Source organism: Arabidopsis lyrata (assembly GCF_000004255.2).
Source record: "Arabidopsis lyrata subsp. lyrata unplaced genomic scaffold ARALYscaffold_4, whole genome shotgun sequence".
Classification (NCBI taxonomy): domain Eukaryota; kingdom Viridiplantae; phylum Streptophyta; class Magnoliopsida; order Brassicales; family Brassicaceae; genus Arabidopsis; species Arabidopsis lyrata.
The window spans coordinates 2,593,607-2,609,997 of NW_003302552.1; the positions used below are offsets into that span (position 1 = coordinate 2,593,607).

The 16,391-nt window shown below is 33.4% G+C and overlaps 1 protein-coding gene and 2 long non-coding RNA genes across 3 annotated transcripts; 2 read left to right on the forward strand and 1 right to left on the reverse strand.

The window, feature by feature from the left end:
• Positions 1-165: 165 nt before the first annotated feature.
• LOC110229501 lies at positions 166-2,187 on the forward strand. Its single transcript, XR_002332886.1, has 4 exons — positions 166-1,254; positions 1,351-1,452; positions 1,845-1,899; positions 2,066-2,187. It is a non-coding gene; the product is annotated as an uncharacterized LOC110229501 (long non-coding RNA).
• Positions 2,188-7,792: 5,605 nt separating this feature from the next.
• On the reverse strand, positions 7,793-9,002 carry LOC9314800. Its single transcript, XR_002332327.1, has 4 exons — positions 8,624-9,002; positions 8,346-8,417; positions 8,174-8,218; positions 7,793-7,987 (listed from the first exon to the last, which is right to left on the reverse strand). It is a non-coding gene; the product is annotated as an uncharacterized LOC9314800 (long non-coding RNA).
• A 299-nt stretch (positions 9,003-9,301) lies between these two features.
• LOC9316630 (tricyclene synthase, chloroplastic) lies at positions 9,302-10,787 on the forward strand. Its single transcript, XM_021027835.1, is given in 5 exon segments — positions 9,302-9,514; positions 9,617-9,729; positions 9,731-9,870; positions 9,989-10,376; positions 10,643-10,787. Coding segments are annotated over 5 exon segments (990 nt in total). The 5' UTR covers positions 9,302-9,310.
• Positions 10,788-16,391: the final 5,604 nt, after the last annotated feature.

Below are 16,391 nucleotides of genomic sequence, written 5' to 3' on the forward strand. Positions count from 1 at the left end.
AAAAATTAGAATAAAAATCTAAAATTTTTATGACCGCCAAAAATTCAGCCAAATATTATACTTTTTACCTCCTTCACTTAGCCAAAATCACAAAACCCACTCGAAACCTAATTTTTCTCTTTTTCTCTTTTTCTCTCCGTAGGCCATAGTCTCCACAATGAATCCGTTGCCGACCACAATCTCGCTATCTCCACCGTGAATTCCATCTTCTGCCAAAATCTCTCCATCTCCACCGCGAATTCCATCGCCAGCCACAATCTCTACGGTTTCCTTCTGAACTTGGTGTCGTTCGACGTTGGTCTCATTCCGACCTCTAGCTCACCAAACCCTAACTCATCTTGTTCCACCACAGAGAAGAGAGAGAGAGAGATTGCTTAAGAGATGTTGTCGGACTTCAAATCAGTTTAGATCCGAAGCCATCTAAAAGATGAAGCTTTTAACTTTATCCGTTTTTTATTGAAGATTTTTAGAGAGATTGAAGTCGAAAAAGTCTTGAGTTTTCAATTTTGGTTTCGGTTTTTGGTATAAGTTTTCAGTTTTGGTTTACAATCATGCTCTCTTCTCTTCTTTGCATCATATAGGTTCTTCAAATTTTAGATCTCCTTCGTCTTTAGAATAAAAGAAAGTTAACTTGGTGTTGCTCTTACCTCCTATCTTGTCGATTCAAATTAGAGGCTTTTTGAATCTGTAATTTGGGTCAACGCAGAAAAAGAAGAGATTTTTAATCATGTTTATTGCTAAATTGGTTAATTTTGCAGCTCCGTCAGTGAAGGGTACATGTGAGTTTGAAAGAGTTTATGTGGCTGGGCCTCTTGATGCTTGTCAGAATCTTTTGAATACACCAGAAGAACATAGCTCAAATGAAACTTCCCCTTTTGTGTTGATTGTAAGATGAGGCTGTAGTTTTGAGGAAAAAGTGAGAAAAGCACAGAGAGCTGGTTTCAAAACTGCCATATCTATAACAATGAAGATTGTGGAACCTTGATAGCAACTATGAACCATTCTTCTCAGTTTATTTGAGTTTGGAGCTTTAGTTCTTTAGAGAATTATTCTTTTGAGGAAGACTTTGAAACTTTGTACATTGCTTTTAGGTGTGGATAACAACTCTTGAACTTGTGTGAAGTTTTGAGCTTTAGGTTCTTTAGCGGTGGATTTGCCACGGCGGTGACGTTTGTGACTGGAAACGCCAAGAAGCTTGAAGAATCAAAGTTATGCACGACATTTCTATTCCTTCCAAGTCTCTTAAACTTGACCGTGCGTACTTCTTTTGATTTCTCTATCTCTTCGATTACAATTATTTTCTATTCTTTTTAGGGTCATTGTTTTTATTGTGTATAGTTTGAGTTGTAGTTGCCTCAGCTTCATGGTGACCCCAGTTTTGGGTTGGGTCAGTGAGATGTGGTTTGATGATCCAAGAAAATTGGGTGACAAAGTTTCAGAGATTGTAAAGAGGTGAGTTTTTGTGATTTAGTCGTTACTTTTCTCTTTTTCTCAAGCTTTCCCTAATGTTAATGTAAAACATGGTTTCCTCTATTAGCACTCATGTTTAATCTATTAAGATTTCCTCTATTTGTTAACTGTGAATAATAATTCTTATTGTTGGATCTTCTAAGTTTACCACTAATGTTAGTGCTTCTACATGGTTGATCTGGTGAACAGATTTTTGAATACTAACACAATATTTTAAGTACAAAGCTTTTGCAGAAAGGTCGCAAAGAATCTGATCATGGTTCATGAATTTCTTTTCACGTTGCTCTCATTTGCTTATCCAAGTTCCTTTTTTGTCGTAATGGTGGAGCTAGCTCAAACAATTCTATAATAAAATTTTTATTTCTTATGTACAGGCAAGCGGTTGGTCAATAGACGTAGTGAAGTTGTTCACAAGTCCAGTGGAGTTCAGTAAGTGGTTTTCTTGTGATAGCTTTGTGCCCTCTATAACACATTCTTGGAGTTTTGTTAAGTGTTTGACGAGATTGTGTTTATCTAGTTTCCATGGTTATGTTTCATTGATTGAGACTCTTGCATTTGCAAATTCTTTTTAATTTGTCTAACACATGCTTACAAGGATTATGCACGAGAATGGTAACGGGAAGGCGAAAGACATAGAGAAGATGAGATTGAAGTTTGTCTTCGTAATGTTAGCTTTATTTTTGCTTAAAACTTGTATGATATTGTTATGTAAAAATGGCTAATGTAATAATATGGTTATGTATGTTTGATTATTTATGAAATATAAAATTTATTTTATAAATCGAATTAAATTTATTTTGCAAAACATGATACAAATATAATAATTATATATAAATCCAATTAAATTTATATAGAAAATATAAAAATGCTGTAATACAATATAAAATAGCATTAAAAGTGTGCTATAATATAGTATATTAGAGCACTCTATTATTGCTATAATTAAACGACTTATAATAGCATGTCCGAAAACGCTATCGTATGTGTGACACCTATCATAGCTGCCGATGTCATAGCATTTGTGAATTCGCTATGGAATATGTATGATAGCAGATTTTTCGTGCTAACAATGTGCATATTTCTTGTAGTGCCGGTAAAACAATTTCTTCCAAGTTAATAATTTTTAGAATTAATTCGTTGAAGTTAGTTGGAGGCATGCTGTTGGGTATATGCGGACCACATTCTTGGTTACTAATTGGACTGATTGGTAAATGAAGTAATCGGAACGGGTGTTTTCAATAGGTTGTTGAAAGATGCAGATAAAAATTAGAAATGGAAGGTTAAAAGTCACCTGAATAGAACCCTTTATTGAAGACACATTTGGATTTTAAAATATTTATTCGAAAAATAAATTATTTTTAAGTTTCTAACTTTTTGTTAATCATTTTTTATTTTCTAGTATTTTATAAGTACTAGTTTATTTTAACTAAAATTCAAACCGTTTGTCACCGATCCTGTCTCTGCCTGTTTATTACCTAACCAATAGAATTTTACAGCTTTGTTACAAATTCTACCCTCCATATTCTTAAGAATCGCATGTAAATATATTTATCTAAAACTGAAATGAAACTGTATATCTCACTAAAATATGCCCTTGTTTATAAAATGTGTATGTATGTAAATATAGGATGAATTGGCGAGAGGAGACGTCTGCAAATCCATCCAATGTTACATGAGTGAAAATGGAGCATCAGAGGATAAAGCGCGTACACATGTTCGGCAGATGATCAACGACTTGTGGGATGAAATGAATTACGAGAAAATGGCACATAGCTCTTCGCTACTCCATCATGATTTTATGGAAACAGTGATAAACTTGGCACGCATGTCTCAATGCATGTATCAATATGGTGATGGCCATGGCTCTCCTGAAAAAGCCAAAATCGTTAATCGTGTCATGTCCATAATCTTCAATCCGATTCCTTTAGATTGAACTTCAGATAACATTATATTGAATATCATATAGTTTTTAGATAATCAAAGACATAAATTAAAGTTCCATGAAACTATTTGGTTTAAGGCTTTACAAAACTAATATTATATGTTTGTCAGAAATCGACATTACAACTTTAACAAGAGTATATTGTACAAATAATTTCAGGTACTTAACTTCTAATGGATTTTATGAAATTGGGGACCCAAAGCCATAGTTTCCACCCTGCACCCTACCGTGTCCTGTGTCGACCATATATTATTTGAAACAAAAAATTGTTTAGGTGTCATTCCATTTTTTTTTCTTTGAAGTGAAGGTGGTTAACATGTTTTAATTATTTTAAACATTTCCAAGGCCAACCGATTTACGAAGGTCAAGTGGTTAACATGTTTATGAGTTTATCTATGCATATAGGATGATTATCAACCCTTGTTTTAAAAATCCCCGCATAGCTTTGATTATACCCCGCGTAATCGCTAGACTCTCTCTCCCTACCTCGATTAATGACTAATTTTTTAAAGAAATCAGTCACTCGATTACTCTCCGCCTGATCCGATTACTTTTCGCCTAATGCGATTACTTCCCGCCTAATCTTACATATCCCGATTATTTTTAGATTGCAAGTATAAAACGGCTTTTCTTTTTGTTATTCAAACATTTGAATTAGAAGTTTATAATGGTTTACAATAACTTATGTTTAAATTTTAATAAATATCATAAATTTTTAAATAAAAATCATAAATTTTTAATAAAAATCATAAATTTTAATAAAAATCATAAATTTTTAAATAAAAATCATAAAAAATTGTCTTAAAAATACATTTTTATGTGTTTACTGCAATTTAAAAAAAAATGTTAGATTAATATGTTTTTAAAATATTAAAGCTATATATAATAGCAATCTAATAAATACCATTTGCACATCTGAATGGTTGCGTCTTTTTATCGCAACATTTCGTTTAAATCGGTTATTTTTTTACGGTTATTTTGGTTGCGTCTTTTTATCGCAATTTTCGGTTTAATCGGTTATTTTTTTACGGTTATGTCGTTTCCAATAAATACCATTTGCACATCTGAACGGTTGCGTCTTTTTATTGCAACCTTTCGTTTAAATATTTATGGTTGTTTTTCTTACAGTTATTTTTGTACGGTCATGTTGTTTAGTTGAATTTCTTCTTACGTAAACTAATAAACTACATATAAAATTGGTTTTATTTCATTGTTTACATATGGATATATTTAGTAGTATAACCTCCTTAATTATATCATTCATTTAACATTTACGTGATATCATGGGAAAACAAATATAATAGCAATCTCAATAAATGTCATTTGCACATTTCAACGGTTGTGTATTTTTATCATAACTTTTCTTTAAAATATTAGTTGTTATTTTTTCGGTTGTGTTTTTTATCGCAACTCTTCGTTAAAAAGATTGACAGTTACTTTTTTTGTTTACGGTTATTTTCAGTTGTGTCTTTTTTATCGTAACTTTCCGATAAATATTGGCGGTTACTTTATTCGTTTCTGTCTTTTATCTCAATTTTCCGTTAAAATATTGATGGTTATTTTTTCTCAGTTGTGTCTTTTTATCGTAACTTTTCGTTAAAATATTAACGGTTATTTTTTCTCAGTTGTGTCTTTTTATTGCAACTCTTTGCTAAAATATTGACGGTTATTTTTTTCGTTGACGGATATATTTTAGGTTGTGTCTTTTTATCGTAACTTTCCGTTAAAATATTGATGGTTACTTTTTTCGTTTGTGTATTTTATCGCAACTTTCGGTAAAAATATCCACAGTTATTTTTCTCGGCCATGTCTTTTTATCGCAACTTTCTGTTAAAATATTGACAGCTATTTTTCTCGGTTGTATCTTTTATCGCAACTCTTCGTTAAAATATTGACGGTTATTTTTTCTCGGTTGTGTCTTTTTATTGCAACCCTTTATTAAAATATTGACGGTTATTTTTTCTTAGTTGTATCTTTTTATCGAAACTCTTTGTTAAAATATTGACGGTCACTTTTTTCGTTGACGAATACTTTTTCGGTTGTGTCTTTTTATCTTTACTTTCCGTTGAAATATTGACCGTTATTTTTGCGGTTGTGTTTTTTATCGCAACACTTCGTTAAAATATTGAAGATTACTTTTTTTTGTTGATGGTTATTTTTTGGTGGTATTTTATTATCGCAACTTTTCAATAAAATATTGGCGGTTATTTTTTCTTGATTGTATCTTTATATCGCAACTCTTCGTGAAAATATTGAAGGTTACTTTTTTCGTTGACGGTTATTTTTTCAGTTATGTCCTTTTATCGCAACTTTCCGTTAAAAAATTAACGGTTAATTTTTATGTTTTGGTCTTTTATCGCAATTTTTCGTTAAAATATTGATAGTTACTTTTTTCGTTGACGGTTATTTTTTCGGTTGTATCTTTTTTATCGTAACTTTCCGTTAAAATATTGACGGTTATTTTTTCTCGGCTGTGTCTTTTTATCGCAATTCTTTGTTAAAATATTGATGGTTATTTTTTATTGTGTCTTTTTATCGCAACTTTTCGTTAAAATATTAACGGTTATTTTTTCGTCTGTGTTGTTTAATCGCAAATTTCCGTTAAAATATTTAGAGTTATTTTTTTGGAATAGTTCTATTTGTTCAATTATAGTCGTATTTTTTCAGTTTACGGTTGTGTCTTTATAGTTGCATCTATTCATTTAAATACGTCTCTTCACTATATTTCATTGTATTTTTTCATCACAACTTTTTGTATGAATAGTTGTCTATTTAAATTTTCATGACTTTTGAACTCTATATATTTTTCCTTCTTCCTAAGTAGTTCCCAAATTTTTTATCTTTAACATAGATTATTTATTTTATGATGAATCTAAAAAAAATAATCTGTAAAATGGCTCCAAATTCTTTATTCTCTAAACTATTTCTAAACATACATCATTTTAATATTAAAGAAATTTTTCACATTCTTGATCTAACTTAAGTTTTTTCGGAATGATTATAAAAATGGAGAAGTTTTAATTAACTTTACATATAACATTCTAATGAAGTACCAACAATTGGACGGATTATATAGTGAATTTTTTTATCTAACTATTTTATATAGTAACAATGATGTTTTCTATTTTAAGGCAATATATATGGGTTATATACAAAGAAATATTGATGTTGCGTTAAGACTATTACAAAGTCCGAATATGAGAAGCCATGCTCATATGAAGCTTGTGATTGGGTGTTTTAAATTTGGTAAGCGTCAAATGAACTGTTACAAATGGTTTGGTAATCCAGAAATCTTTTACATTATTAGGAAAAAAACAATGCTTCCAATTCGTCAAATGTTATTCAAGGAAGAAGTTTTTTAGTCAGTTAATTTATCAATATAAATACAAATTTATGAGATCTTGTAAGTATTTATTTTTTTGTTATAGATGTAATTTACGTCGTCAAATTTTATATTTTCTCTAATATATATAATAGAATAAATATTAACTTTATATTTAAAGAACAATGGGCAATAAAAAACATCCATTCTCTGGCGAAGTTCTTAGTCATCCACAAGTCATTATGAGTACTGACTCCATCCGAATTTTTGAGTTTTGACCTGCTAGAATTTTTCATCTCTATATTATAACTCTTCGTTATGTATTTTGTCACTTATAAATAATTTACATTCATAAAAAAATATTTCAAATGTGTTTTTAATCATAATTCTTCTTTTTATATTTTTATTCATAAATTGTTTAACATCTTTGGAAAATATTTATGATATAACTTTAAAACATAGTTAATTTTATATAATAATTCATATATTTGAATATATTATCATAATAATTTAATACATAAACACAATCAAATATATTTGTTGAAAATGAGTCACGGGGGTTCATAACCTAGTAACTCTAAAACTAGTCCCCGATTAATCTCCGATTTTATCCAATTTTCCGATTAAATTGCTAGGCTCATACCGAACGTCCGACTAGCGCCTAGCGATTTTTCGAACAAGGTTATCAACTATGAATCTATGATACCTATATTTATTATTAAAAAAAAAAAATTAATGTGATATCTATGAATCTACGATATCTATTTGTCTTTTTTCTATTTGTGGTGACGATAACATCACGGATCATTGGCGTCATCTCCGACAACATGTGATATCTATCACCATCGTTCACCATGTCAACTTACGCCATTAATTAGTAGATTCTTTTTATCCGGAGACAAATTAATGTGACCAATTATTTAGCCACCTAAGCATGATTAACGGTTGGACTCCATTAGGGAGTCCAAACCATATTTATAATTGTAAAAAATATAAATTTTGAAATTTAGACATTTAGTTGGTTTTTCATTTTTTTAACACTCCAATGGTAGATCCAAAATTAAGGATTCAAAATTTTAATTTTTTTAAAAAATGTGTGAATGTCTTTTACAAACTTGAGACACAAACTACATTTGTCATATTCAAAAGCAGCACAAACAAGAGTGTGAAAGTCTTTTACAAAACATGATCTCACCAACTTGACACACTTGAATGGCACAACTTCATCCTTTAAACTCTTCATCCTTTAAACTCTGAAAAATGACACAAGAACCAACTTAAACATTCATTTAGCTTCTCTTAACCACAAAACACAAACAACTCAAAGCACTGATCAGTCTTAACCTAACAAGCATTTATCACAACTAACAAGCAACTTAAATGTCTTAACCAAAAGCTAAGAAGACAGTCTTAACTAAAAGGAAGAAGAATAAACTCACCTATGTTAATTAGCCATGGGGGAGAACGAATGCATCATGAAGAATCTGAGAAATAAAGGAATAGCTTCAGTTATCAGTTATAGAACGAATATCAACAAATACTCATCACTAAACAAAGATATAAAAATAGAAACCTCGTAGTCAATGTACCATAACTAGAAATATCACAAACCTGCAAATATTTTCTCTCACGAAACCTAGGTGGAAACAATGCTAGTGAGTTCTCTCCTTTTGCATCCATTATCTTCAAAGAGACAACAAAACAACAACAGCAGTTAAAAACAAATTAATTGGAAACTCTCGTTGGCCTAAAACTATAACATGAAAAGGGAAGTAAAAATTCAAACTTTAATCAGTTCACACATACAAACTAAACCAACCCATTCAGAGGAAACACTATGAATTGGCGAGATTGTATGAAACCTAAGAAAAAGAGTGTTTATCTTTTACCTCAATTTGATTGGAACCTCTGAGAGAGACGACTTGGGCAATGCTCTGACATTCCTCAAACGTGAAATCCTGCTCCGACGCCGCTTGTTTCAGATTCCTTCTTCCTTTGTTCATCTCTTCTTTCTCCTCAGACTCATCCTTCTTACCATCTTCTTCAGAGGTACCAGGTTCACGAAAGTTGAACTGTCTTCGGATTTCCTTAAACGCATTGTCTAAACCCTAAATCCAAACAGATTTCAGTAGTTCTCCTTGGTTTGGTTCCGATTTCAGTCGGAGACACTCTCTGACAGTAGTTCTCCTTGGTTTGTTTCCGATTTCAGTCTCTCCTTGGTGAAATCGCCGATGAAAAAGAGAGAGAGCAATTCGCGAAAGAACGAAAAGAAAACGAGGAAAAAAAAAAAATCAGGTGTTGTCTTATTTTCCGACCAACCACAATGAGACACGTAGACAGATCCAAAGCTTGTCAAAAAATCCAAAATTGGACCAGATCCATTGTTTTATTTCATTTTAGATTTATTTTTTTGGATCTTTTGGGCCTTGGACATGGTCTTAAACCCACCGTTAGTCATGCTCTTATATTATAATAAAATTAAGAAAAGTGTTTCCCCCCGCGAAAACGACGACAACATAAAAACCTTGTATATAGATACTTTACATCTAAGGTAAGTAGTGCAATACTTTTGTTCAATGGCCACTTTACTGCATATAGGTTCAGCTCTCATTTATAATGATGCATTTGCGAAGACTCTTCCACGTCCTCAATCTTTCACATGCACCACAATGGCCAAAATAACACCGGGTGAGTCTCCTGTTGTTCCTCGTCGTTCCGCAAACTATCAGCCTTCTCTTTGGGACCACCGCCATCTACTTTCGATCAAAAATAAATATGCGGTATGTAAGTAATATATATACAATCTACAATGATTTCGTATTTATTGTGTACTATGTTGATATCTATATTCCATATATACACTGCATTCAGAAAGATGAAAGTGTGCGAGAGAGAGAGACTTCTTGAAGGAAAAGGTGAGAAAGATGCTAGATGATGAGAAGAAGACTTATCTCGAAAAATTGGAGCTTATTGACGATCTACAGAAACTTGGTGTTCTTACCATTTTGAAGGGAAATCGAAAATATTTTAACATTTTTTTATCAGAAATATAGAATTGACAAGCATGAAAAAGATCTACATGCCACTGCACTAGAATTCCAACTTTTTAGACAACATGGATTCAATGTTTCTGAAGGTTAATTATTATCATCACACTCATCCAAAAAAGATCTTATCACTGACATGTTAAATTTTGTTGTATGAAAATTTAGTCTTAAATGTGACTAATGTTTTTTTGTTTTCCCTTATAACAGATGTGTTCGATGTTTTCATGGAAAACTGTGGGAAGTTTGAGAGTAATAATATAAATGATATCATATCTCTTTACGAAGCATCGTATCTTTCGACAAAGTCGAATACACAACTGCAAAAACTCATCAGAACTTTTGCAACACAAAAACTAAGAGACTTTGTTGATACTCATAGTAATGAAGATTGTGGTGGATCATGTGACACTGTGGAGATGGTGGTCCAAACGTTAGATATGCCCTACTATTGGCGAATGAGAAGACTTGCCACCAGATGGTACATAGATGTGTATAGAAAGAGACATAACAAGAACCTTGTCTTAGTTGAATTCGCCAAGATTGATTTCAACATCGTACAAGCTATTCATCAAGAAGAACTCAAATACGTTTCCAGGTAATATTAAATTACTAGAAGTAATATAACTATTTTAGATATCTTACATTCTTTCAAACTTTTGCTATACACATAATATTTTTTTTTTTTGGGCAACACCATGCAGTGGAAACAGCAGTGGAAACTAATAAAAATTAGTAGGTTAGACCTGGACACCACTTTGTCCAAAAAAAAAAAAAAAAAAAGACCTGGACACCACATCCAATAATAAAAAAATAAAAATAATGTGATATTTGATTTCGTCTTGCTTTATATGTGGCGTTAAGCTGGTGGAGGGAGACAGGTTTAGGTAATCAACTTCACTTTGCAAGAGACAGAATAGTGGAGAATTATTTTTGGACTATTGGGCATATCCACGAGCCTCAATTTGGTTACGTTCGTCGAATAATGACTATATTAGAACTTTACTAACATTCTCATTAAATGTATAATGTGGTTGTACAACAGTATATATAGCTTTCATGATTAACGTCCGTTTGGACTTAACGGTCAACAACACAATGTTGAATACTCTTATGAGCTACCGTTATCTTCATCTTCTTGATGATGCTCTATATAGTCTAATAGTCCCCCTTAAGCTGGCATAAAGATGTTCGAAATGCCAAGCTTACTGACAAGATACCGGAATTGAGTAGGATACAGAGGTTTAGTCAGTATATCCGCAATCTGATACTCTGTGTTGACATGAATCAGCTTCAAAGTACCTTCAGTAACTCTGTCACGAACAGTATGACAATCCCGATCAATATGTTTTGTACGTTCATGAAACACGGGATTGTTACCAATATGTATAGCAGCTTGATTGTCGCAGTAGAGAACTGTTGGCTTATCAACAGGAATATGAAGATCAGTCAATAGACTCCGAAGCCAAACAATTTTGCAAACTGCCAGAGCCATAGCTCTGTACTCTGCTTCTGCAGATGATCTGGAGCAAATATCTTGTTTCTTAGACTTCCAAGAGACAAGTGAGTTACCAAGAAACACGCAATAACCGGAAACAAATCGTCTTGAATCAGGGCAGGTGCTAAAATCTGAATCAGCATAAGCTGACAACACCATGCTAGGATCCGAAGAATAAAACAATCCTTGACCAACGGTTCCTTTAAGATAATGAAGTAATTTGATAACAGCTTTCCAATGATTTTCACGAGGTTTAGCTGTATATTGTGACAATTTTCCCACAACAAAGGTGATGTCTGGTCGCGTTATCGTCAAATAAACGAGCTTACCAACAATGCTACGATAAGACTCTGGATTATCAATGAGCTCACCACCATCATCATGAGACATTTTCTGATTCGGCTCCATAGGGATGGAGGAAGGCCTGCAAGCTAATAAACCAGCAGAATCCAACAGTTCAAGAGTATATTTACGTTGACAGACTGAAATCCCTGCACTGGAGCCTGCTATTTCCAGACCAAGAAAGTATTTAGCAGGGTCTAAATCACGAAGCTTGAAACGTGATTTCAGTTGAGTCTTGAGATCCTCTGCAGCTTCATCATTGTTACTGGAGATGATTATATCATCGACATATACCAAAACCAGTAAAACCACAGAATCCTTGACCTTTGTGAAAAGTGTATAATCAGAATGATTCATTTGAAAATGAAGTTCTTTTAAAGTTTCTGCAAACTTCAAATACCATTGGCGTGAAGCCTGTTTCAGACCGTATAAGGACTTATTGAGCTTACACACAGCATTGTTAGGAAGAGAGTCTCCCTGTCTCGGAATGTATCCTGGTGGAAGTTTCATGTAGATCTCCTCATTGAGATCTCCATTTAGAAAAGCATTAGACACATCCAACTGAGATAAAGACCATCCCAACTTTGCAGCAGAGGCAAGTAGCATTTTAACTGAAGTGAGCTTAGCAACAGGTGAATATGTATCCACATAATCAAGCCCCTCTTTTTGAGTATATCCCTTAGCAACCAAACGAGCTTTATGTCGTTCCAAAGTCCCATCAGAATTATATTTAACCTTGTATACCCATTTGCAACCGATAACATGTTTGCCTGCTGGAAGAGAGCAAATAGACCACGTATTAGTTGATTCTAGAGCTGTAGTTTCTTCTCCCATAGCATTGGTCCATACCAAATGCTGCTTAGCTTCATTATAGGTTGTTGGTTCAAACTCCCCTGTGATTGCACTTAAAAAGAAGTGATAAGGTCCAAAAATCCTTTCATAAGACAAGTAGTTGCATAGAGGATAAGGAATTTCAACATTGAGAAAATAGCAATGATAATCCTGCAAATATGTAGGAGGTTTTGATTTCCGTGTAAGGTCAATGACCAAATCACATGCCTCATGTTGAGAGTCAGCTTTAACAGTTTCTAAATCTTCTATAGGAACTGCATTCATTGGATCTGGCTCAGGAATATTAGTGATGGTTACAGAATCTTCTACTGTAAAATCATCAACTAGTATACTATTTTGCACAAGATCCGGATTAACCTCAGGTGACTGTATAGTAACAGCAGAATCTCCTACTGCTGAATTACCAACATTTGCACCATTTTGCTCATATTCCTGATGTGTCCCTGTGATGATAGCAGAATCTCCTACTGCTAAATCACCTACAGTATCTGACACAAAAGGAAATAAATCCATAATTTGCTGTGAAATCTCTCCATTAACCATGGGAAATAATTCCTCATGAAAGACAACATGTCTTGATATGAAAACATTGTATGTTTCAATGTCAAGAAGCTTATATCTTTTATAACCAGTGGGATAGCCAATAAACACACATGCCTTATACCTTGGAGCAAACTTGTTCCTTTGATGTGGTGAAGTGGAGGCATAAGCAAGACATCCAAAAGTCCTTAAATCTGAATATTTTGGAGGTTTCTGCATCAAGATCTCAAAAGGTGACTGATTAGAGAGTTGCTCTGTAGGCAATCTATTGATTAAGAAAACTGCATTCATAATGCATTCACTCCATAATTCAATAGGAAGATGAGACTGGAACATTAAAGCTCTTGCAACATTTAGAAGATGTTGATGCTTCCTTTCAACCACTGAATTCTTTTGAGGTGTCTCAGGACATGAATGGTAGGAAATAATCCCTTGTTCTTTATAAAACTGAGTAAAATTTAACTCAGGAGCATTATCAGATCGAACACCTTTAATCTTTACCTAAAATTGTGTCTCAATCATAGCAACAAATCCTGGTAAGACAGTAATGACATCTGATTTGTTTTTGAGAAGATATACCCATGTTGCACGTGAGTGATCGTCCACTATAGTCAAAAAATACTTGTAGCCATCATAAGAAGAAACTGAGAAAGGACCCCAAGTATCAATGTGGATCAAATCAAAAGCTTTATTTGTCTTGTTGTTTCTCCTTACAAAAGGCAAATGTTTCTGTTTGGCCAAATGACAGATCTTACAATGATTCTCCTCTGGAGTAACAGTCTTAGGAAAAGAAACATATAAAGAACCAGAAACAGATTGTAGCTTTTGATGAGAGAGATGACCCAATCTTTGATGCCAAGTCTTGAAATCGTTCTTGACGATAGCACATACGGTAGGTTTAGTGTCTTCTGATGGTTGAAACTGCAAATCCAGAAAATATAGCTTGTTTTGTAGTCTACCTTTTCCAATCATCAAGGCCCGTGAAGGATCCTGAATTTCACAACCAGAAGAATCAAACCAAAAACCACAATGTATATCTGAAGTCAATGAACTCACACTGAGTAAGTGAAATTTAAACTGGGGAATATACAGAACATTGTGTAGAATCAATCTATCACTTAGTCTGATTGTTCCCAAACCAGCAATTTTCACGCCAACACCATTAGGTAACTTCACTGCAGTATCATGAATAGGGATCATTTGTTGATAAAGATCCTTATCATAAGTGACATGGTGAGTAGCACCAATGTCTATAACCCATATATTCAAACTCACAATCTTATCAGAGAGAGAATAAAAGTATGCATTCTCTGTAGAAGATGAAGAGAATATTGAAGGGTAAAAAGTACCAGTTATCTGACATATAGTAGGCTTTGGCCCCGAGGTAGAAGCTTCAGAACTTGGAGTGATCTCAGTAATTTTGGCAGTGTTAGAAGATACATTCATCTGAGGCTGAAGTTTAGAACTGAGATAAGAGACCAAGTGCTGAATCTGCTCATTGGAGAGAGCCACTCCCTTATCAATATCAGACATCGAATCAGTGAGAGCTAAGTGAGCAGAAGGATGTTGATTTCCATGCATACGCTGACTCTTAGGTTTCCATCTAAGAGGATAACCCACAACCTTGTAACATTTGTCAGCAGTATGTCCACTCATACCACAATGTGTACACATAGCTCTAGATTTCTGAAATCCTTGCTGAGTGACTAGAGCTTTCACTTGAAAAGCTGATGGTGTAGGACTTGCAATAACACGTTGACGTTGAGATTCATCAGACTCCAACATATTATACATATCAGAAAGACTAGGACGAGGCTTCATGTTCAGAATTTGACCTCTGATGTTTGCAAATTCATCATTCAGTCCCATCAAAAATTGAGTAATACGTGTAGTCTCATGATCATCAATTAGTTTCAAAACCTGTGAACAACGACAACCTCCATTCTCCATCAGATTCTTAGTGCAAGCTAATCGTTCCCATAGAGTTATCTTCTTAGTGTAGTATTCAGAAACAGACATAGAACCTTGACGCAAAGAACTGATTTCTTGTTCTAAGTTGTAAATCTGCGGAAAATTACTCTTATGATAACGTTTATAGAGATCATTCCATATCACTGACGCATCTGGATAATACAGAATGCTAGAGTATATATGCTTAGAAACCACATTGAGAATCCAAGCTTTTACCATGCTGTTACAGCGAGTCCAGATCTTAAACAAAGGATCAGTTTCAAGAGGTCGTGGAAGAGATCCATCGACGAAGCTAATCTTATTCTTTGCCTCTAAACTAGTTTGCATAGTAACAAGCCATGAATTATAATTTTCTCCGGTGAGAATCTCAATTACGATTGACATACCAGGATGATCGGAGGAGTGTAAGTAATAAGGATTGTGATGACTATCGATCGAATCAGAATCTGCGGGAAGACGATTCTCGAAAGTAACCGAAACAGATCTATCACTCCTCAAAGCTGATCGTTGATTAATCGGTAAATCTTCATCGGATTCCTGAATCATAGAGCGATTTCTGAGCTGCTTGGTTCCTTTCTTCGCCATTAGAGATGATGCTCGACGATGAGAAAGATGAACACGACAAGCTGAAGTGAAATCGGAAGAGAAATCGGAAAAAAAATGAAGAAGAAACTTTGAAGAAAACAGAGAATTTTCTCGAGAAAATTTTGATTTTCCCGAAAACTATCGCAACAAACTTTTGAATGAGAACTTTATGTGCTCTGATACCATATTAGAACTTTACTAACATTCTCATTAAATGTATAATGTGGTTGTACAACAGTATATATAGCTTTCATGATTAACGTCCGCTTGGACTTAACGGTCAACAACACAATGTTGAATACTCTGTTATGAGCTACCGTTATCTTCATCTTCTTGATGATGCTCTATATAGTCTAATAGACTAAAGTAAATGTATATGAAGAACTTCAACTTCTCACTGTCGCGGTTGAAAAGTAATACTTTATTTCTCTACTTCAATTTCTCGTTATTTTATAGATTACTGATTGAATATAATTGTCTATATAAAATATGTTGCAGTTGGGATGTAAATCGCCTTGATGAACTTCCCGAGTACATGAGGTTGTGTTTTCTTGTCGTGTACAATGAAGTCAATAGCATTGGACGTGATGTTCTCAAAACTAAAAATATAAACATGATCCCATTCCTTAAAAAATCTGTAAGTATTTTTTTTTTCTTTTTTAAAAAATGATTAACTAAAACGGCATGAATATTAAAATTGAAGGTACATGTCTCTCAATAGAAAAGTGTCACTCTACTATATATTTCGCCTTATAATGTTAAATTTCGTGGAAATATATTTACAAATAAAATAACTTTTGATTTTAAAAAAATAAAAAGGTAAAA